Raw genomic sequence first — 19,467 nt, 5'->3', positions numbered from 1 at the left:
TCCTCCCCGCCGCCCTTGGGGAGGGGCGGGACCAGAGCGTCGCTTTCCTCCTCCGCGGGACCGGTTCCGGGTCGCGGAGGCGGGATCCGCGGTGGTACCGGCGATATGGTGGGGTTGGGGGCCGAGGGGGCGATGTGGGGCGCGGTGAGGCCGCGGCGGGCTCTGACTGCACTGTCCTTCCGTAGCGGTTCCGGTTCTGCGGGGACCTGGACTGCCCGGACTGGGTCCTGGCCGAGATCAGCACCCTGGCCAAAATCGTTAAGTGCCCGCTCCCCCCGGCCTCTGCCCGCTCCCGCCCCGCCGAGCCCGGTGCTCACCCCCCTTCTCCTTCTCTTCCTCCTCCCGCAGTCCTCGGTGAAGCTGAAGCTGATCTGTGCCCAAGTGCTGCGGGACCTGCTGGGCGGGAGCATGGAGGTGAGTGACGGGGAGACACTGCTGGTGTGCTTGCTCCAAACGGCCCCTCCGCGGGGGGTGCTGCTGGCCAGTACTACCAGTAGTAACTTGGGTAGTGAGCAGTAATTCTAAGGTGAGGATTCTGCTAGCATATGGAATCATATTCCTGAGGTACCCATCCATTCCAGTGGAAGGTGCCCCTGCCTGTGGCAGGGGGTTGGAACTGGATGAGCTTGAAGGTCCTTTCCAACCAAAGCAGTCCGTGCTTGTATGATTGCTGGTGTTGGCTGCAGTGCTGTGCGGTATCTGGTGCTCACTACAATGGCCTCATGTGCTGCTCTCCCACAGTATGAGAAGATCCTGAAGCTGACCTCAGATGCCAAGTTAGGTGAGCGCTGTTGCCCTGGATCCTACTGCAGGTCCATCCCTGGGGACAGGCAGTGATGTAGCTGGGGCTGCACAGCTGACTCCTTCCCCATGCAGAGTCAGGGGATGTGAAGGCCACCATTGCCGTCCTCGGCTTCATCCTCTCCAGTGCTGCCAAGCACGGTGTGGACAGCGAGTCCCTCTCCAGTGAGCTGCAGCAGCTGGGGCTGCCCAAAGGTAGGGGTGACCCTGGGGGTGTCACCGTGGTGGGATCGGTGCCATCAGACAGTTTCGTTGTGCTCTGGCAGAACACGCCAGCGGGCTGTGCCGTTCCTACGAGGAGAAGCAGAGCTCCCTCCAGGACAGCCTGAGGGCTGCCAGCCTGAGACGTGAGTGTGTCACGGGGGGATGTACTGGGTGTCGGGGGGTTCTTTGGTCTCTGGGTCCAGGGGGGTTTGGGTCTCGAGTGCCATGGCTTGGGTCTCAGGGTCGGGTGTTGGGTCTCAGGGTGGGGTGTTTGGGATCTGGGATGGGCTGTTTGGGATCGGGGTGTGTGTGTGTCTGATGCTGCCCCATTGCCTGCCCCAGTGAGCCGGCTGGGCTCGGTGTGCTGGCGCGTGGATTACACCCTCAGCTCCAGCGAGCTGCAGGAGGTCCATGAGCCCCTCGTGCACTTGACATTCACCGTGCGGGATGGGCAGCGCGGGAGCACGGAGGCCGTGTCCATGGCCGTGTCGGCCGACAAGTTCCGGGTGCTGTTGGCAGGTGAGGCCGCAGGGGGGAGCTGGCAGCGGGGGGGAGGGGACGCCGCGGGGCCGGAGCCGCTCCCCCACGGGCTGCCCCGTGTCTCCGCAGAGCTGAAGCAGGCGCAGGCGCTGATGAACACGCTGAGCTGAGCCGAGCCGAGCCGGGCGGGAGGTCCCGGTGCGCTCGGAGCCGGCTCCAATAAAGGTGTCCGTGACAGACGCGTCCTAGTGTGGGTACTCCTCCGGTGGACTACAACTCCCGGCATGCACTGCAGCCTGTTGCACGGGGTGTAAGACTGGACTACAGCTCCCGGCGGGCAGTGCAGCCAATGGGGAGCGGGGGGCGGGGCATGGTTGGGGGCGTGTCCCCAGGGGCGGGGCGCTCCCTCTGTGTGTCCGGTCTCTCCGGTGCCTCCGGTCCCGCGGCCATGCCCGAGTGCCCGGAGCTGCACCTGGCCGGGCGCTACATCAACGAGGCCTGCGGTGCCCTGGTGTTCTCGGGCGGCGTGGAGCGCTCGGCGGTGGGCAGGGGCCCGGAGGTGCCGTTCAGCAGCGAGGCTTACCGCATCTCTGCCACCGCCCGGGGCAAGGAGCTGCGCCTGACGCTCGCCCCGCTGGGCTCCGCCGGTGCCCCCCAGGAGCTGGTTTTCCGCTTCGGCATGTCGGGCTCGTTCCGGCTGTGCCCTGCCGCGCAGCTCCCGCGCCATGCGCACCTCCGGTTCCGCACCCGCGACAGCCCCCCGCGCGTCCTCTGCTTCATCGATGTCCGTCGCTTCGGGTCGTGGCGCTTGGGGGACGCCTGGCAGGAGGGCCGAGGGCCCTGCGTCCTCTCCGAGTACCAGGCCTTCAGGTGAGCATCCACCAGGCACGGGGAGAGCCCCCAGCTCGGCTTCAGCTGAGGTGAGCGTCCTGATGCGCTCCCCCACAGGGAGAATGTGCTGAAGAACCTGGACGACAAGGCTTTTGACAAGCCCATCTGCGAGGCCCTCTTAAACCAGAAGTTTTTCAATGGGATTGGGAATTATCTCCGTGCTGAGATCCTGTACAGGTAAGGGCAGGTGAGAGGCTTGAGCAGCAGGAGTTTTGCACAGTTTTAATGGTGGCTTCTCACCTGGTAGAGGCAACTGAGGGCTGAGGTCCTCCGGAGAGGGGCTTTGGACAAGGGCCTGTAGGGACAGGCCAAGGGGAATGGCTTGAACCTGCCCGAGGGGAGACTGAGCTGAGCTCTTAGGCAGAAGCTCTTCCCTGGGAGGGTGCTGAGGCGCTGGCACAGGGTGCCCAGGGAAGCTGTGGCTGCCCCATCCCTGGCAGTGCTCAAGGCCAGGTTGGACACAGGGGCTTGGAGCAACCTGCTCCAGTGGAAGGGGTCCCTGCCCATGGCAGGGGTTAAAGCTTTAAGGTCCCTTCAACCTGAACCATTCTGGGATTCTGTGACTCTCTCAGGCTGAAGATCCCTCCCTTTGAAAAGGCTCGGACTGTGCTGGAGGCCCTGAAGGAGCAGGAGCAGGAGAGGAGAAGGAAGGTGAGGAACACCCTCAGAAAGGGGCAGGTTTCCAGCCAGAGGCTGGGATTTCTTTGCCTGCTGCCCTTTGGGACATCTCTACAGCTCCAGGAGCCTCTTGCCATCTGTGGGGGAGCTGCACTGAGCTGAGGAATGTTCCCCGTTGGGGTTTGGGCTCAGCAGTAGTGGAGGTGCCTCAGTTTGCTGCCAGCCCCCAGCCTGGGCTCAGCCCTGCCCGGCCCTGGCTTTGGGCTTAGCTGGGCATGAAGCTGTGGCTCATGTTGGCTGTTTTGGGCTTGTTCCAGCACAGGGGCCAGTTTCAGTTCATGTTTGGTTCCTTGCTCCAATGGGGCAGAACATTATCCCTTGGCCCCCGCAGAGCTCACGCACCCCCAGCTCACACTGCTGTTGGGAGGTGAGTTGCTGCTCCGAGTGTCTCCCATCCCACCAATGGGCATTTTCCCTTCACAACTCCAACCCTTGCTTCATGGGATCCTTCTCCTCAGGCTGTTCCTTAGCCACGAGCAGCCCCTGTCTGGGCACATCTGCCCCTCCAGTGCAGCAGAGCAGCTCCATAACTTCACGTGTGCTCACGCGTGGCTGGGCTGACGAGCTGTGACAGCAGCACATGCCCCTGAGCTGTGCTGGTGCCGCCGTCAGGAAGCCTCCGGGTGTATTTGGGGTGGGTGAAGAGGAAGAGAAGGGGAAAACAAACACTTTACAAGCTTCAAACCTCTGGGGAAGGCTGCAGTGGACCCATGGCTGATCTCGTGGCCGCGGGGCAGGGGGGAAGTGGCTGGTTTACTGAGGCAGAGAACAACAAACAAGACCTGAGTGCTGTTTGTACGAAGTGCTGGTGTTCCTGTGTGATTGCCCCTTCCCACGGCTTTGTAGCCGTGGGGAGCGTCCTGATGTGCAGTTTGAAGCCTGTGATGGAGCAAGTGGGGAGTGAGGGCAAGAGGAGATGGGAATCTGGCTGCCAGCAGTGATTCCGCTCCCTTTCTGTCTCCCTGCAGAATCCCTCCCTGACACTGAGCAAGAAGCTGAAGCTGATGCGGGAGAACCCGGATCTCCTGGAGCTGTGTCACACCGTGCCCATGGAGGTCATCGCAACGGGTGAGGCACCAGGACGGCAGCCCTGGGCCTGGCATTCCTAAGCAGGAGGCCTGGGAGGGCACCCAACAGTGTGGTCACTGCTTCCTCTCTACTTCTGTCCTTTCCGCCTCTCCCTTCCCAGAAAAACACCTCTCTGACCCAGATCACTCGGATAACTACGCCGCGTTCAAGAGCTGGCTGCAGTGTTACCTGGTGCCTGGCATGAGCTCCCTGCGTGACCGCAACGGCAGAACCATCTGGTTCCAGGTAGGAGCCTGGGGCTGGTTGTCCCTGACCACTGCTCCAAGGGGACACCAGCTTCCTGAGACCCCCCCCTGCATTACATTGTGTCACTGGGGGTCACCCTTGTGGCCAGGCAGCTGGGTATGGAGGTGCCAAGGACCCGAGGTATGGTGGGCAGGCTGGAGCAGATGGGATGGCAGGGATGGGGACTCTGTTGGTTTGGCAGCCCCATTCCCTCCCTCCTATGTCTGGGGTGAGCCACTGAGGTGGGGACTCACAGAAGGAGCTGATGAGAGAGCTCCCAGGGCACAGGGCAGGTCCAGCTTCCCTGGCTCCCAGGGAAGCGTGGCTGTTTCCACATCACTGCCTTGGCCGTGGGATGGAGAAGGGGCACAGATTCTGCACCCGGCAGAACGGTGCACCCTGGTCAATGCTCTGTCACCTTCCTTGCAGGGAGAGCCTGGCCCCATGGCTCCCAAAGGTGAGTGGCCTCTCTCTTCCCCATGGGACCTGCTCTTGCCCCAGGAGGGCCAGAAGCTGGGAAGGCAAAGGCAGAGCAAATGCCCTCTCTCTGGGGCGCTGACAGGCTTATGATGGCTGTTGGCACTGGGATCAAGGTTTCCTACCTACCAGCACACCAACCTGCCTGTGTACAGCATTGCACCTGCAGGATATAGAATCCCAGACTGGTTTGGGTTGGAACTGGACTTAAAGCCCACCCAGTTCCAATCCCTGCCACGGGCAGGGACCCCTTCCACTGGAGCAGCTTGCTCCAAGCCCCTGTGTCCAACCTGGCCTTGAACACTGCCAGGGATGGGGCAGCCACAGCTTCTCTGGGCACCCTGTGCCAGCGCCTCAGCACCCTCACAGGGAAGAGCTTCTGCCTAGGAGCTCATCTCAGTCTCCCCTCGGGCAGGTTCAAGCCATTCCCCTTGGCCTGTCCCTACAGGCCCTTGTCCCAAGCCCCTCTCCAGGTTTCCTGCAGCCCCTTTAGGCACTGGAGCTGCTCTCAGGTCTCCCTTTCAGGAGCCTTCTCTTCTCCAGGCTGACCCAGCCCAGCTCTCTCAGCCTGGCTCCAGAGCAGAGCTGCTCCCGGATAGTTTTCCATGCCTGCGCCTTTGTCGCCATCACTGCCTGCCAGGCTGGTCCCTCAAGGTACAGGCACTGCCGCATCTCCTCACACCTGGTCCCATCTTTTCACACAGGGCAGGCATCCCGAAAGAAGCGCGCTCAGGTGGAGTCAGACCCCGAGGCTGTGACCCCCAAGGTAAGAAGCTTGTGCTGTCCTGTTCCCTGCTCCGGCTGCTCCTGGTCTCCCAGCGGAGCTCCTTCCTCCCTGGCGTTCCTCAGCATCCTTCTGTCCAAGCCCAGTTGTGTGCCTAAGCTCTGGGGTCCCTGCAGGACCCCCCACCTGCCTCGAGGCGGCGCCGCAGGGCTGCAGCGAAACCCCCGGTGCCAGCCGAGGAGGAAGAGGAGGCCGGTGATGGGCCGAGAAAGGGACGCGCTCGCAGAAAGAAGAGCGTGGCCGCTGCTGGGGCCCTGCCCGAGCCCGAGGTGCGGGTCAAGGCTGAAAGAAGGCGCCGGACCCCAGCGCGCAGGGGCAGAGGTGAGGCTGGTTCCCTGCGACACCAGCGCGGCTTTGGGCACCCCTCACCCTCTGACTTCTCCTTTCCCTCTCCCCCTTCCAGGCACAGCCCCTGCAGTGTGAGTGCTGCCCCTCCCCAGGGGCCTTTTAGCAGCCACAGGAGCAGCTCGGGTTAGGGCCTGGGTTAGTGCTGAGGAGCTCAGTGCTGGGGCTGCTCTGTTCCTGTCTTCACCCCTGCTTGCTACTGCTGCGTCTGCCACTGCAGGACGGAGGAGCTGAGCTTGGCGCTGATTTATTCAGCGTCCTCCTGCTGCCCTCAGGTATTTGAGGGGGATAAGGGCCATGGACCTGTCATGCTGGCCTCTGGTCCTTCCCTTTGCCTAAGAGTGGATTGCCTCTTCCTTCTTCACCTCCCTCGATCACTGTTTTTAGCTGACGAATAAAGTATTTTGTATAGAAATCCCTGTGCCTGCCTTTTTGTGCCAAGGAGAGCCCCACCAACCTCTTCCCCACATGGGCTGCAGCAGGCTTCCCCTCCACCTCATCCCTCTAGCAATAAAGGTAAGCTCTGCCTCCCTGGTCCCAGGAGTGAGATGCTGCTGAGGAGGGCACTGAAAGAGCAGCAGCTACAGCAGGGAGGAGGAAGATCCGAGCAGTTACCTAGAAGTAAGTTCAGAAAACAGGCTGGAGCGTGCTTTCATGTAATTCACTTATTTATGCTCCCCTTCTGCAAGGGCAGTGCAAGGGGCAGGTGAAGGGAGAGGGGAATGACTCAAACGTGTCTTTGTGCTTGCTACAAGGGTCTGGACAAGAGGAAGGCTGAGACGCTGGAAAGCTGCTTCTCCCCAGCCCCACTGTGGTCGGAGCAGTGCAGGGCCAGCCAGCCTGTCCCACCACCTTACCCACACTGCAGCTGGCGAGAAGCTGGCATAGGACAAGTGTCCTGGGCTGAAGAGCAGGGTTGTTCTTGAGGCTGGGTGTGGGCAGCGAGGGTGAGAATCTGCCCTTCCCTGAAGCTGCTGCCACCTCCTTGGGATCAGGGGAGCCTCAGGCTGGGATCTGAGCTCAGGGTTGGTCCAGGCTGCCACAAGGGTGATGGATGCTGTCACTCACTGCCTCAAGACCAAGAGGAGGGAGAGCACATGGAAGGGGGTGAAGGAGAGCCTCAGGCCCCGCTGCTCCAGCCGCAGGCGTTCCCCTGCCACCGGCCGCTCCAGGAGGTCACAGCTGGGGAGAGAGCAGCGGGTGAGGGTGAAGCCACCGCTCCCCATCCCCACCCATGCCCCCAGCCCTGCAATGTGGACTTACAGCATCGCCTCCTCAATGGGCAGCGAGGTCTGCAGCCAGGCGACGACTGTGCTGCCATGTGCCTCGTACAGCCGGACCACCACGGCTCCGGGCCTGTCCTCAGCCTGGGGGGACAGACGGGAGCTCAGCCACGTACTAACGCCCTGTCTTGCCCTCGCAGGACATGCAAACACTGCTCCCATCAGCTGGCCCTGACAGCCAGGGACGAGCAAGCCACACTCCTCACCAACAGCTTAACCCCTCAGCCCTCCCCATGCCTGCCCCAGGGACCTGCCTGTTTGATGGTCTCCAGCACCACTGCAGGGGAGCTGACAGAAAAGGCACTGCAGGGCGGGCACGGGGCAGAGCGGGCCGGCACCGTGTGCAGGGGGAAGTTCAAGCTGTAGGCACGCCGGATCACACCAGCATCCTGGAAGGAACCTGCAACGCAAGAACCTCTCTCCAGCCTCTAGGCACACGCAGGCAGAGCTGTGCTCAGGGTGACACTCACAGGAGCACCCTCCGCGCTGCGCATCCTCTCACTCACCCAGGTGAGGCATCACAGCGTAGGTGAACTGGTGGTGGCCCATGTCTGCTGTGGCATCGGGGGACTTGGGTGCTCTCAGCCTAAGACAAGAAGGTGACACTGGTGGCTGTGACACACAGTGCAGAGCAAGGGGAGCACTGCAGCAAGACAATTGCCTCCCCTGCTACCTGAAGGCTGGGCCCTGAGGTAGAAGCCAACATGCTGTTTCTGGCACCAGCAAACAGTCCCAGAACTAAAGGATCTGAAGGGTGTTTTTTAGTGAAACCTGTGGCTGATGGAGTCAAACTGGAATGTGCAGAGCTTGTCTTTGTGTGCACTGTAACGTTGCTGCTCCTGCCTCACCTTAAGCCTCCCCTCCCGGGGTACATCAGCAACAGAAGTATTACTTGGTGCAGATATGGAATCCCTCCTGAATTATTTATGAGCATAACTCATAGGAATTACAGCATCTTTGTGTAACTAAGTCACCCAAAAGCTCTCAGATGGCAGCTGCCACTTTGGTAATACCAGACTATTCCCTTACTGACTGTGATCATTTAGGACCAGGCATTGCCCTGACCTCCAGAGACACCTCAGAAGGCAAAGTGGCTGCTGCAGCTCTGCCCTGACTCACAGTGAGAGGCTGAGGACGTTGCCATGGGCCGATGCCCCGTACTTGCAGTCATTCAGCAGAGCCACCCCAAAGCCGTGCTCGGAGAGATCCAGCCACTTGTGAGCCCACACCTGCAGGAGGTACCAAGGGGCACGTTCCCCACCGAGCTACCACCTGGGAGCAAGAGCAGCCCTGGGGCCAGCCCCCCTTTTCCTCCCACCTCGAATCGAGCCCAGTCCCAGGACGTGTTCCAGTGCGTGGGCCGCTGCAGGTGCCCAAACTGGATCTCGTAGGTGGCGTTTGTGCTCCGGACCTGCACAGGGAACTCCACCTTCAGGAACTTGTGAGCCTCCTTCCATTCAACCTGCGCGCACAGCAGAAGGGCATCACCACAGGGGCTGACGGGCAGAGGATGCTCCTGTCCTTCCCCGGTGTGCAGCAGCCAGCTCGCACCCACAGCACACCAGGTGCAATAAGACCCCACTGGACTCTGAACACAGATGAACTTGTGGGCTCTTCCCATGGGGACCCCCACCCTCAGGGTGCCTTCCCCTAAAGCAGGAGGGGGCTGCAGGGAAGGAAACAGGAGGGGGAACGTAACTGAGATGCAAGGCTCAGCTCTCAGGGCCCTGCCTGCACAGTGCAATGTTTGTAACCCGTCGCAGCCACTGGCCAAACCTGGGTCAGGAAGCGGAGGTAGGGACACGTGGCATCCAAGATGATCTCCTGGGTCAAGGTGCTGCTTTTCCCTATCTGCAGAGAGAAGCTGACACTTCCTCGCAGGCCCCCGGCCAGGGTGACCTCCAGGGGCTTCAGCAGCGTTGTCACCGGCTTCCTAGAGGAAGGGATAAAGGCAGAGGTGGTAGATCCAGGCTCCCAAATCCCAATCCAACCCCCCATGCAGCAGGCACTCACTTCTGCAGTGCGAATGCTCTGTTACAGCTTTAGTTACAGCTGGGACTGACAGGGAAACATGAACCTCAGAGCAAAGTCAAACCCCACGTGCTGCACGTGCTGCTGCTCTACCTGGTTTCCAAGTGATAATCCATCACATCCCAGGCATCCCAGTACAGGGGGACATCATCAAAGAGGGCAAACTGGTTGGCACAGCAGCCATCTGGGACTGACTCTCTGGAACAAAGCAGAGCAGAACAGCGTAAGAAGAACTGGCAGTGGAGAGGGTGCACAGTGAGAACACAACCTGAGAGAGGTTTGAGGAGCCCAGTCCCAGTAACTGGGTGACAGACGTACCTCTGGGAGTCCAGCAGCCGAAGGGAGGTCAGGCGCCCCATCTCGTCCAGGCAGGCTGCAATCACCCCATTCTCCATGGCAATGGACCCATCCTCCTTGGGGGAAAGGACAGAAACTGATTTCCCAGACCCACACCTGCAGGAATTGGGTGCCCCAGTTGCAAATCCAGGGTGCGGACTGGCTGCATTCCCCGGATTTCTCCCCAGTCAACTCCTGACGCAGGGTACCCGGATCTGAGGCTGTGCTTACCAGTTTCCTCACTACCACAGGCTGAGGGGGCAGCAACGGCTCCCTCACTACAGCATAGCCCATCCTGGGGACTGTCACCAGAGCTGGAAAGCAAAGAGGTTCTGTTCCAACATCTGCCCCAGTCCCACTGTGCTGCCCCGCTGCTCTCACATCAGACCTAAAACCTCCTTGCGTACCCTCCTCTTCTTCATCCATAGGTTAGGGGCAACTTGAAGCCCCAAGGAGCAATCTGACAAGTCAGTAAACCCTTCCCAGGGCAGGCAGAGGCAGTGTTCCGTTGTTAGCTGTCTCTGCCCCTGTAGGAAGTTCTCATACACGACTTACCCTGGGTTGGACATACCCAAAGTCTCTGTTCCGGCTGGCCCAGCCTTGGAGATCACCTCGGTCCGTTCCCAGGGCAAAGTGTTCAGCACGAGCGTGCCCCCGGCATTCCCTGCTTCGGGCTCCAGCAGTTCCCTGCACAAGGACTGCACAGCTTCCCGCTGCAGCCCAGCGCCAGCCCTGCGGATCTCTAAGCAACAGAGGCCGCAGTTGGATCCAGCCAGGCCATTCCTCACATCCCAGGGAATTCCTGGCCCTCCCATGCAATGTACACACACTTCAGCTAGTTCCTACTGATCATTCATTATTACTATCTATTAGTAAGTAATTAAAACCTCAGATCACTCCTAACTTTGTTATTAAAAGGTAATAACAAAGAGCTATGCCAGCTCTTTGGGGTGCTGTAATAAAAGTGAAGCCACTGCAAGTGCCTGTGGGCAGCCAGGAGCAAATCTTTGCTGGGCTCTATCCTGGCCAGCAGCAAGCAGAGAAGTCCCTAAATTGGGATGTTTTTTAATCCCATGGCTCCCCTGCTAATACCCTGTTGAGTCAGCACTGTTCTAGACAGAGCCTGTAGCATTGAGCAGCCGAGGACTGAAACCTCCCTGTGCCCTCATGGCTCACCTGCATAGTACTGCAGAGCATCCTCAACCACAAGCTGGATACAGCTGCCTGGCAAAACATCATGAAATTGGTTGAGCAGCAATAACCTAAAGCAGAGAAGAGAAGCCAGGTGATGAAGCAGGGGAGAGCACAGGGCTTACCGAGCCCTGTTTGTAAGATGGACAAAACAACTGTTCCTTATCCCCCTGGTAACAAACACGTGAGAGGAAAGGGTTCGTTTCCATAACATTCTTTAAATCCTTTAAACCCTGTCAACTCTCATCTCGGTAAAGCACAACCCTGGGGAGTAAAAGCTGGTTTTTATCCCTCAGGGCTACCAGATGGATTGTTACAAAAGTTCAGACAAGTTAAAACTGGTGAGGAATGAGGTCAGAAATGAAGCTTCCAGCCAGCAGAGGATTTGGAGCTACCTTCCAACGGGTGATGAGCCAGGGAAGGTGCCTGTGACGTCCCGACCAGGAAGGTGACTGCAACACCTCGCCAGTTTCTGGAAGGGGTTGTGCACACACAGCACTGCATCCTGCAATCCCTCACCTCCAGAGCCGCTGCAGCTCGCTGGCAGGATACTGGAACCCACCGCCCTGTGCCATAGCCAAGGTGCTGAGCACTTCAACATCATGGAGTATCCGCTCGCACTCCCGGTTCCCCTTCTTTATCTGGTGTCAAAACAAGGAGAGAAGGAAGATAAGGGGGTGCTGCTGTTTCCAGGCTTCCTTCTCACCCCTTGAAGAAAGTCTGGCAATAGATCTGCTTTATGGAGTCCTGGCTACAAGGTGGCTGCCATTGTTGAGACCCAAAGGGCACTGTCCGAACCCTGGATCTGCCTGAGCAGTAGAATGGTTTGGGTTGAAAAAGAGCTTAAGCTCATCCAGTTCCAACCCCATGCCATGTGCACAGACCCCTTCCACTGGAGCAGCTTGCTCCAAGCCCCTGTGTCCAACCTGGCCTTGAGCACTGCCAGGGATGGGGCAGCCACAGCTTCTCTGGGCACCCTGTGCCAGCGCCTCAGCACCCTCCCAGGGAAGAGCTTCTGCCTAAGAGCTCAGCTCAGTCTCCCCTCGGGCAGGTTAAAGCCATTCCCCTTGGCCTGTCCCTCCAAAGGGAAGAGAATTGAGAACGGCCACATCGCCTGGGGGTCAGGGACAACTGCCTCCACCCTGCATGCACTCACCTGGGCCTGGGTGGTGTAGGTGCCGTTGTGCAGCTCGAGGAAGAGCTCTCCCACCCATGTGTACAGCTGCGACGACTCCTTCTCCAGGGCAGAAAAGAGCTGGTCGGGAGTGGAGATCTGAACCCTGCAGGACAGACACACAGTCATGGGCCAGGGATGAGCCTGTGACAAGGGCTAAGGGTGCATCCTGACCAGAAAGGTGACAGAAACCCCAACACAACGACACAGTGCTCCCCTCAACCTCCTCCTGTCCTGCCCCATGCTGCTCTCGCTGCTGGCCAGCAGAGAGGAAGGGAGCTCTCCTCTCACCTTGGCAGCCCATCTGTGTCACTCATTCTCTTCATCCTGTCCAGCATCTTCTGCGTGGGGCCCCCCCCTCCATCCCCAAAGCCAAAGAGAAAAGCGCTGTGGTTCACACGTCCTTTGTCCTTGTTGTTCTTCACTGTTTTCAGCACCTAGAGGGGTTTTGGGAGAGCTGTAATGCCCTGGCATCCAGCCCCAGTGCCACACAAGTAAGCCAGGTCAGCCTTTAGGGTGCAAAGCTCAGTCCTGCCCCACTTCCCTAGCCCACAGTGCCCAAATCAGGCACAGACACATCTCAAGAGGCAGGCAACTGACTGCCAAGCACCCAAGCAGCCTCTGTCCAGCCCCGCTGTCGGCTCTCCCACTCCTTTCCCAGGCAATGCCCTCTCCTGGAGCCTCAGATCTTCACGTGCAGGTCTGGCCACCTCACTCACCTCCTCCACTCGCCCATGCATCCCATAGGAGTCTCCAGGGGGGAAATGGGTCAGGACTCGGGAGCCATCGATGCCTTCCCAGAAAAAGGTGTGATGCTGGAGGGGAGCCAAAGGGAAGTGTCTTGTACCACACAGTGCCAAAATGCTAAAGCACAGCCCTAGTGTTCCCTGCACGCCCCAGAGATCTCTGGCCATGCTGGTAGCGGAAAGGGACAAATTCACACTTAGCTCAGTGTTTCCAGGCTCCCAAACTCATCTCCCACACCAAGGTGTGTGTGTGGAGGGCACCCTCCAACCACATCAGTGCAGAACTCGTGCATTAAAGCCCAAACCTCCTCACAAGCTCTGTCAAACAGAGCCCAGCACCTCTGCCACCAGGGAAGTAAGGGCACAGGGGATGGGGTCTTCAGAGCCCGTGGAGGATTCAGTCTGGGCCTTCACCTTCTCTCCACAGAGCTGCAGGATGCCCTGATGGATCAGTGCACGGAGACAGTTGCACAAGGATGGGGAATGCTGCAAGGGCAGGGGACAGCAGAGGAGAGGCTGGGTTTGCTGTGTTAGACCTGCACGCAAATCACAGCTTCCCATTTGGAAGCAGGAGGAATGTGCAGGCCAGGGCCCCAGCTGGGATCTCAAAGCATGTCCCTCCTCTCCCCTAATGCCTGGCAGGACATCGCTACCACCATAAAGTGGTGGCTTCTGGAAGAAGAGCCTGTGTCAGCTGAGCCGGAGGCCTGGCTCTACCCATGGAACCAACAGCCCCAGGCCTGCAGACAGGACCCCGGCACCCACAGGTCCATCCCCTGGGAAGAAAAGAGAAGCACAACTCACCGGGAAGCTGTTCACCAGGTTCCAGCTGAGCTTCTGCGTGAGGAACCGCCTGATCCCACAGCCCCGCATCAGCTGGGGCAGCTGGGCTGAGTACCCGAACGTGTCCGGCAGCCAGAACTGGGAGCAGAGGGACACACACACACCTGAGTCACGCTGGCCCCAAACCACAGCTTGAGCTCATGGAGAGCTTCTTGATAGCCAGGCTCTGAGCCCTGCTTGCAGAGGGAACTAAGATGTGTTTTGTAAGGAGCAGTTCTAGGGACCTCCAGGCAACATAACCAAGGCCTGGGGCTGGGCTAACTTGGAGCAACCTGGTCTAGTGTGAGGTGTCCCTGCCCATGGCAAGGCGTTGGATCTGGATGGTCTTAAGCTCCCTTCCAACCCAAACCATTCCATGATTCAATGATACATGGGGGGTTACCTATTTCCTCATCACAGCTTTAGCTGCATAAGGCCGGCCAATGTGAGCAACCTGGAAGGCAGACTGGAGATCAACCCTCACAACACAGCAAGAGGTGGTGCGCAGGGAGGGCGTGCTGGAAAAGAGCAGGTACCTCGGAGCAGACCCGGCCAAACTGCTGCTGGAAGAAGCGCTGTCCCTGGAGGAACTGCCGCACCATGGACTCACCGCTGGGCAGGTTCCCATCCTGCGGGGGAAGCACAGGGAGCCCATGCAGCAAGGCAGACGCTGGAGAAGGGAAGTGGGAGCACCCCATTGCCACCCGCTGTCATCCCAGCCTGGCACATCACAGGCAGGATCTGAGGGCCAAAGGAGGAGCAGAGCTCAGCCAGGCCAGGCCGAAGCTCCTTTTTCAGGGAGTGCGGAGTTGGGGAGAGGGATGGTGGTTTTGCTAGGCTGGACACTGAGGTTTTCTGGCCCTGGAGACCACCACCAGCAGCCAGGATCAGCAGAGGCTTGCTCCCCACCTCCAGTGTCAGGCCCGATCATAAGAACAGAATAAGGTCATGGAGCTGCTGGAGCAAGTCCAGAGGAGGCCACGAGGATGATCAGGGGCTGGAGCAGCTCCCGTATGGAGCCAGGCTGAGAACATTGGAGCTGCTCAGCCTGGAGAAGAGAAGCTGCGTGGAGACCTCAGAGCAGCTTCCAGTGTCTGAAGGGGGCTACAAGGATGCTGGAGGGGGACTCTGCATCAGGGACTCAAGTGATAGGACAAGGGGTGATGGGTTCAGACTGAAACAGGGGAAGTTCAGATTAGATATAAGGCAGTTCTTCCCTGTGAGGATGCTGAGGCGCTGGCACAGCGTGCCCAGAGAAGCTGTGGCTGCCCCATCCCTGGCAGTGCTCAAGGCCAGGTTGGACACAGGGGCTTGGAGCAAGCTGCTCCAGTGGAAGGGGTCCCTGCCCGTGGCAGGGGTTGGAGCTGGATGAGCTTTAGGGATCTTTCCAACACATTCTATGGTCCCAGAGGGAGGGTGCAGTGAGCCAGGCTCACTGTGCTGCTCACCATCTCCACCCAGGTGCCTCCAACAGGAATGAACTGCCCCTTTGCCACGAAGTCCTGAATCTGCTTGTAGAGCCCTGGGTACCAGCTCCGCACCCACTCGAACTGCTGGGCCTGCAGAGCACAGAGATCAGGCTCAGCTCCCACCACCTCAAACCACACCAATGTCCCTCCCCGCTTCAACTGCGCAGGATGCTCCCTGCCACCCCCATCTTGTTTTGGGTCATGCTGGAGAAGCAACAGAAGGAGAGGTCCCAGAGGGATCTCACTGACCTGGGAGCAGGCAAAGGTGAGCTCCGGATTGCGCTCCATCAGACGGACCACCGTGACCCAGCTCCGAGCACACTTACGGATGGTCTCCTCGTACGGCCACAGCCAGGCTGTGGGGACAGGCATAGCCCCCACTGAGGTTATTACCCAGCACAGACTCCCTTGGGATTGGGATCAGCTGGGGAAAATGCTGGAGCAAAATGCTAAGTGCCTGACAGCAACACAGCCTGGGGCTTCCAGCTCCCACTTCTGCTGCCTCCCTGTTGAGGCTGAAACCCCTCCAGGGACTGGAAATTGAGGGGTAAAGCCCAACAGGTAGAAAACAGCAGCCTGGTGTTCACCACCAGCCCACCAGTGCTGCAAACAGACACGTTCCCCTGCCTCACTGACAGACCACCTATAGGGCACCACAGAGGTCCCTTTCCCTTCCCTTGGGTCACAGCACCCAGTGCAGGAGCACCAGGGCAGCTCTCCCCATGTGCAGCGGGCCCTGGCCTCCAGCTCAGCAGAGGGAGGCAGTGCTGCTCTCACCAGAGTCGATGTGGCAGTGCCCCATGGCGTGGATGCTGTGCTGGCTCTCGCCGTTCCTCTGGCTGAAGAAGGCCGCAGCGAGGGCACGGGCAGCAGGGAAGGTGGCGGGGTCCGTCACGTCGCACACGTTCACCATCTGGTTGGCAGTGCACAGCGCCTGGGAACTCCGCTGGTTTTCCTCCCCGAGGAGCTGGGGTTGGAATGAGAACAGCTTGACCCCGAGAACCTGCCAGGTGAACACCGTGGCCCTGCTCCACAGACACAACCTTACATCTTTGCCCACGTCCCTTCTAAAGCCAGGTTACACACACCCCCATCCCAGCGGGCCCTCCTCTAACAGGTAAGCAGATAGAAAAGCCACTCCTGTGGCTTCTCTCTGTTCAGTTTTCCCCACTTCAGACAACCAGCAGCAGCAGCAGCAAACATTTGCTCCTGCAGGGCCTCTTGGTGGGAGGAGATGGGTCACAGAATGGCAAGAGGAGGAGATAAAATGAAGTTGTGGAAGGGAACCGAAGGAGCTCACAGACCTGGGCCATGTCCAGCAGTATTTCCAGATCCACCAGCAGTTCATAGACATCTCTGTTGAAGACCACGAGCTCAGCCTTGCTAAGGGTGAACCTCCTGTCAGGGTCTGGAGGGGCGATCATGCTGCCCTTGCCAGCCCCAAAGAGCCCGTTGCAGGCCAGCTCCACATAGAGCGTCAGGCTGTGGAGACCAACAGCAAACCATCAGGCAGCAGATCACAAGCAAGCAGATGGGGAAATCCATTCTCTTCCCCGTGGTGGGGCCTGAAGAACAGGCAGAGTCCCTGAACGGCTTCTCAGAGGACCAGGACACAGACAAGGATGTGTGATCCCAGCCTCTTAGCTTCAAGCAATGCCAAGCTTCCCACACTACCCACCTGTGGGGCTCAGCCTCTTTCATGCTGCTTGTCAGGATGTAGCTGGTCTTCTCGCCTTCCTTAGTCAGACCCTGCAGGGGAAGATGGCACATTTAACACGTGTCCTCAGGGGTCCACGACAGCAGGATGGGCAGGACAAGACACCCCAAAGCCCAGCTGGATGGAGGAGCTGGTCCCATGGGCTGTGGGACAAAGCTTCCCACAAGAACAACCAGCACAGAAGCTGCTGCTGCCCCTGCAGTACCACAAACCCTGCAGACCCCACCACAGAGCAGGGCAGGGATGCAAATGGACACCTGAGCAGGACTGAAGCTGACAACCTCTAGAAACCAGACTCAAACCCACCAGCACCAGGCTTGCCCCTCTGTGGTCTGACAGCACAGCAAGCAGACCATGGAGTCATCCTCTCCCCACCCCACACACAGACTCTTCACAACCACCCCCCTTCTCTGCACAGCAGTTTCTCCCTCATTTAAAGACAGCTCTCCTATTGCCTCAGGGATTACCCTTTGAGGCTAACCAGCCCTACAACTACATGTCCTCCTGTTTTCCTTTGTGACCACTCTGTCTGGACCTCCAGATGTTCTCGGTTCTCTCCTGTTGGTCCATGTGTTATTTTGAGCTCCCCAAAGCATCCCTCTGAAGAGTGCACAACAAAGAGGAAGGGGTATCTTCTGCCACATTGCAGAGGGCTAAGGGAGATAACCACCCTGTCGAGAGCAGGGTGCCTGGCACAGCTGGCACATCCCGATCCATGCCTCCTTACCTGGACAGGCTGGGCATCTCGCCACACCATGCCCTCCCCATCGCTCTCCCAGACAAAGTGCACTTCCTGCCCTGCCCATGCCGGCGGGATGCTCAGCTCCACCTTAAACCAGCACGTCTCCCACCTGGAAGAGAAGAGGCAGCAACCTCAGCCCTCCGTGAGACCTGCTCCCAAGGGAAACCACGCTTCCTCAGGGCGCCCATGGAAAAGCTCAGTGGGGACAGCACACTGATAGGATTAAGATGTAGTGATGCTACCTGTCCATGTACTGCTTTAACCTCGACACGGCATGGTCAGGAGGTGGCTGTCACACATCCGCAGCTGAAGCAACACACAGTGCCTGCCCGTGCCAGCCTCGCTCTGTGCCACGCAGACACACAGGGCTTTCCCCTCGCCATGAGCTGCTGGCCTGACCGGTTGACTTCCACCAAGGGATACTTTGAACTCATCAAGGGTCAGTGCGAGAGCAAGCTAAAAGCCAAGCTGAGTGCGGTGCCATGCTCGTTCAAACTGGCAGGGACTGGAAAACTGCTCCCCCATCCTTCCTGTGCACCCCTTCCAGAAGGCAGCACAACCAGAGCATACCAGGAACTGAATTATGGCTGGGGCAGGGCAATGGATCAATATGCCTGGACCTGTGACCCTTCTTATCATGGCCCTTAACCCCTAAGGGCAGGCTTGTGCCCAGGCTGCAAGGAGGCACAGACCAAGGGAGTGAGGAAGCCGAGGGCACTCAGGAGGAAGCGCACAGACCCCAGCTCCTCCTGAGGCCCCAGAGGAACAGGCAGGAGCATCACCTCTTTGACCACTGCTGGGGAAAAACCCCATCTTCTCCAAGCTCTGACACTGATCCCACTCAGAAGCATCAGGGTCACAGCCAGGGCTATGACCATGAGCACAGAAGACTGATGACCTGGGCTCTTCCCTCTCCTCGCAAACAGACACATCTTGGTCTGTTTCCTCTGCCTTCTGGGCACGCACCTTCTACCTGAAGCTTGCAACAGGGAAGCCGATCATCACCCCATTGCTTTGCCACTGAGAGCTCACAAGGGCTCACACACACACAAGTAACTGAGGCACAGGCTCTGGCCCCACCACAGCGACAGCCCCACGGGCACCCGGTACTCACGTGGGCCCGAAGGAGTCCCCCACTTGAGCCGGTCTGAATTCCTGCCTCACCGCCTCGTCGTAAGGGATGCGCCGGGGGGTCTGGAAGCAGGAGAGGGACGCGGGGGGGCAGCGATCCCCAAACAGCCTGAGGGTGGAGATGGGCCACCATTAACGAGGCCGGTCCCGGGGCGGGGGGGCGTGTAGGAGTCACCCCGCTTTCCCCCAATCACCCCGTTAGCACTTAACAGCGTGAACAGCACAGCACAGCACAGCCCATCCCGCTGGAGGGGCTGCTGGAGCCGGGCTGGGCGGCACTGACCGCGGGGCCAGGGACACCCCGAGGCAGAGCCGGGGCTGTGCGTGTGCTCTGTTCACCGAGCCCGGGGAGGCGGCAGCCCTGACGGGTAGGGATGGCGGCGGTGCGGGAGAGAAGGGAGAGAGAGAGGGAGGGAGAGAGGGAGAGGGAGAGGGAGAGGGAGAGGGAGAGGGAGAGGGAGAGGGAGAGGGAGAGGGAGAGGGAGGGAGGGAGGGAGAGGGAGAGGGAAGGAGGGAGGGAGAGACGGAGGGGCACAGGGACGGGAGCGAGCCCTCACCTGCCCCGCAGGTTGCAGTCCGTGAAGTAGGTCTCGGAGAGGAACTTCTCAACCCGCTCCAGCGCCGTGCGCCGGTGCTTCGGAGCGGCCATGCTGGCTGCGAAGCGCCTCTGCGCATGCGAGCCCGAGCGCCTCCCTCGGGAGGAAGAGCCAGGGCTCCATAGGGAGCGGTGGACCCGCGGCCCCTCGGGACGGTCGCGCACCCGCGTCTGGTGCTCCCGTCCCGCTTTATCCCTTCAGGAACACCGCGGATCTCAGGGTGCGTGAGCAGGAAGGAAGGAGCAGTCCGTACGC

General features: G+C 59.6%; 3 protein-coding genes across 5 annotated transcripts; 2 read left to right on the top strand and 1 right to left on the bottom strand.

The window, feature by feature from the left end:
* COMMD4 (COMM domain containing 4) lies at positions 1 to 1,724 on the top strand. The gene is made up of 8 exons (XM_065689037.1): positions 1 to 108; positions 186 to 257; positions 349 to 414; positions 742 to 781; positions 877 to 996; positions 1,068 to 1,148; positions 1,348 to 1,524; positions 1,615 to 1,724. The coding sequence occupies exons 1-8, from the start codon at positions 106 to 108 to the stop codon at positions 1,653 to 1,655; spliced, it is 600 nt and encodes a 199-aa protein (XP_065545109.1). The 5' UTR covers positions 1 to 105; the 3' UTR covers positions 1,656 to 1,724.
* Positions 1,725 to 1,917: 193 nt separating this feature from the next.
* On the top strand, positions 1,918 to 6,389 carry NEIL1 (nei like DNA glycosylase 1). Its single transcript, XM_065689009.1, has 9 exons — positions 1,918 to 2,355; positions 2,434 to 2,553; positions 2,949 to 3,027; positions 4,023 to 4,122; positions 4,244 to 4,368; positions 4,798 to 4,825; positions 5,550 to 5,611; positions 5,746 to 5,950; positions 6,033 to 6,389. Exons 1-9 carry the CDS (start codon positions 1,934 to 1,936, stop codon positions 6,050 to 6,052), a joined length of 1,161 nt encoding a protein of 386 aa, XP_065545081.1. The 5' UTR covers positions 1,918 to 1,933; the 3' UTR covers positions 6,053 to 6,389.
* A 235-nt stretch (positions 6,390 to 6,624) lies between these two features.
* On the bottom strand, positions 6,625 to 19,414 carry MAN2C1 (mannosidase alpha class 2C member 1). Of its 3 annotated transcripts, XM_065688984.1 has the most exons (26): positions 19,174 to 19,317; positions 18,600 to 18,725; positions 17,471 to 17,594; positions 16,705 to 16,775; positions 16,331 to 16,508; positions 15,804 to 15,993; positions 15,276 to 15,382; positions 15,006 to 15,116; positions 14,094 to 14,186; positions 13,540 to 13,656; positions 12,709 to 12,804; positions 12,281 to 12,426; positions 11,972 to 12,095; positions 11,335 to 11,456; positions 10,801 to 10,886; positions 10,196 to 10,366; positions 9,856 to 9,938; positions 9,607 to 9,701; positions 9,382 to 9,486; positions 9,034 to 9,190; positions 8,576 to 8,719; positions 8,377 to 8,486; positions 7,764 to 7,843; positions 7,512 to 7,657; positions 7,238 to 7,341; positions 6,625 to 7,156 (listed from the first exon to the last, which is right to left on the bottom strand). In XM_065688984.1, exons 1-26 carry the CDS (start codon positions 19,263 to 19,265, stop codon positions 7,039 to 7,041), a joined length of 3,096 nt encoding a protein of 1,031 aa, XP_065545056.1. In that variant the 5' UTR covers positions 19,266 to 19,317; the 3' UTR covers positions 6,625 to 7,038. The 3 variants fall into 3 exon arrangements, with proteins under 3 accessions (XP_065545056.1, XP_065545054.1, XP_065545055.1); XM_065688982.1 differs by lacking the exons at positions 6,625 to 7,156; positions 7,238 to 7,341 and having other exon boundaries at positions 7,396 to 7,657; positions 16,331 to 16,409; positions 19,174 to 19,414; XM_065688983.1 differs by lacking the exons at positions 6,625 to 7,156; positions 7,238 to 7,341; positions 17,471 to 17,594; positions 19,174 to 19,317 and having other exon boundaries at positions 7,396 to 7,657; positions 18,600 to 18,678.
* Positions 19,415 to 19,467: the final 53 nt, after the last annotated feature.

Source organism: Lathamus discolor, chromosome 8, assembly GCF_037157495.1.
Source record: "Lathamus discolor isolate bLatDis1 chromosome 8, bLatDis1.hap1, whole genome shotgun sequence".
Classification (NCBI taxonomy): Eukaryota; Metazoa; Chordata; class Aves; order Psittaciformes; family Psittacidae; genus Lathamus; species Lathamus discolor.
Note: the sequence above shows the minus strand (reverse complement) of the source record. Positions and strands in the feature narration are given on the sequence as shown.

Excerpts from the sequence above, each read along its gene's own strand:
- MAN2C1 (XM_065688984.1), bottom strand. The coding sequence starts at position 19,265 with ATGGCCGCTCCGAAGCACCGGCGCACGGCGCTGGAGCGGGTTGAGAAG. Across the intron at positions 18,726-19,173 it reads GACTGCAACCTGCGGGGCAG|GCTGTTTGGGGATCGCTGCC; the intron begins GTGAGGGCTCGC and ends CTCCACCCTCAG. Across the intron at positions 15,994-16,330 it reads TACTGCTGGACATGGCCCAG|CTCCTCGGGGAGGAAAACCA; the intron begins GTCTGTGAGCTC and ends TTCCAACCCCAG.
- NEIL1 (XM_065689009.1), top strand. The coding sequence starts at position 1,934 with ATGCCCGAGTGCCCGGAGCTGCACCTGGCCGGGCGCTACATCAACGAG. Across the intron at positions 2,356-2,433 it reads TCCGAGTACCAGGCCTTCAG|GGAGAATGTGCTGAAGAACC; the intron begins GTGAGCATCCAC and ends GCTCCCCCACAG. Across the intron at positions 2,554-2,948 it reads CGTGCTGAGATCCTGTACAG|GCTGAAGATCCCTCCCTTTG; the intron begins GTAAGGGCAGGT and ends TGACTCTCTCAG.
- COMMD4 (XM_065689037.1), top strand. Across the intron at positions 782-876 it reads GACCTCAGATGCCAAGTTAG|AGTCAGGGGATGTGAAGGCC; the intron begins GTGAGCGCTGTT and ends TTCCCCATGCAG. Across the intron at positions 1,149-1,347 it reads GAGGGCTGCCAGCCTGAGAC|TGAGCCGGCTGGGCTCGGTG; the intron begins GTGAGTGTGTCA and ends TGCCTGCCCCAG.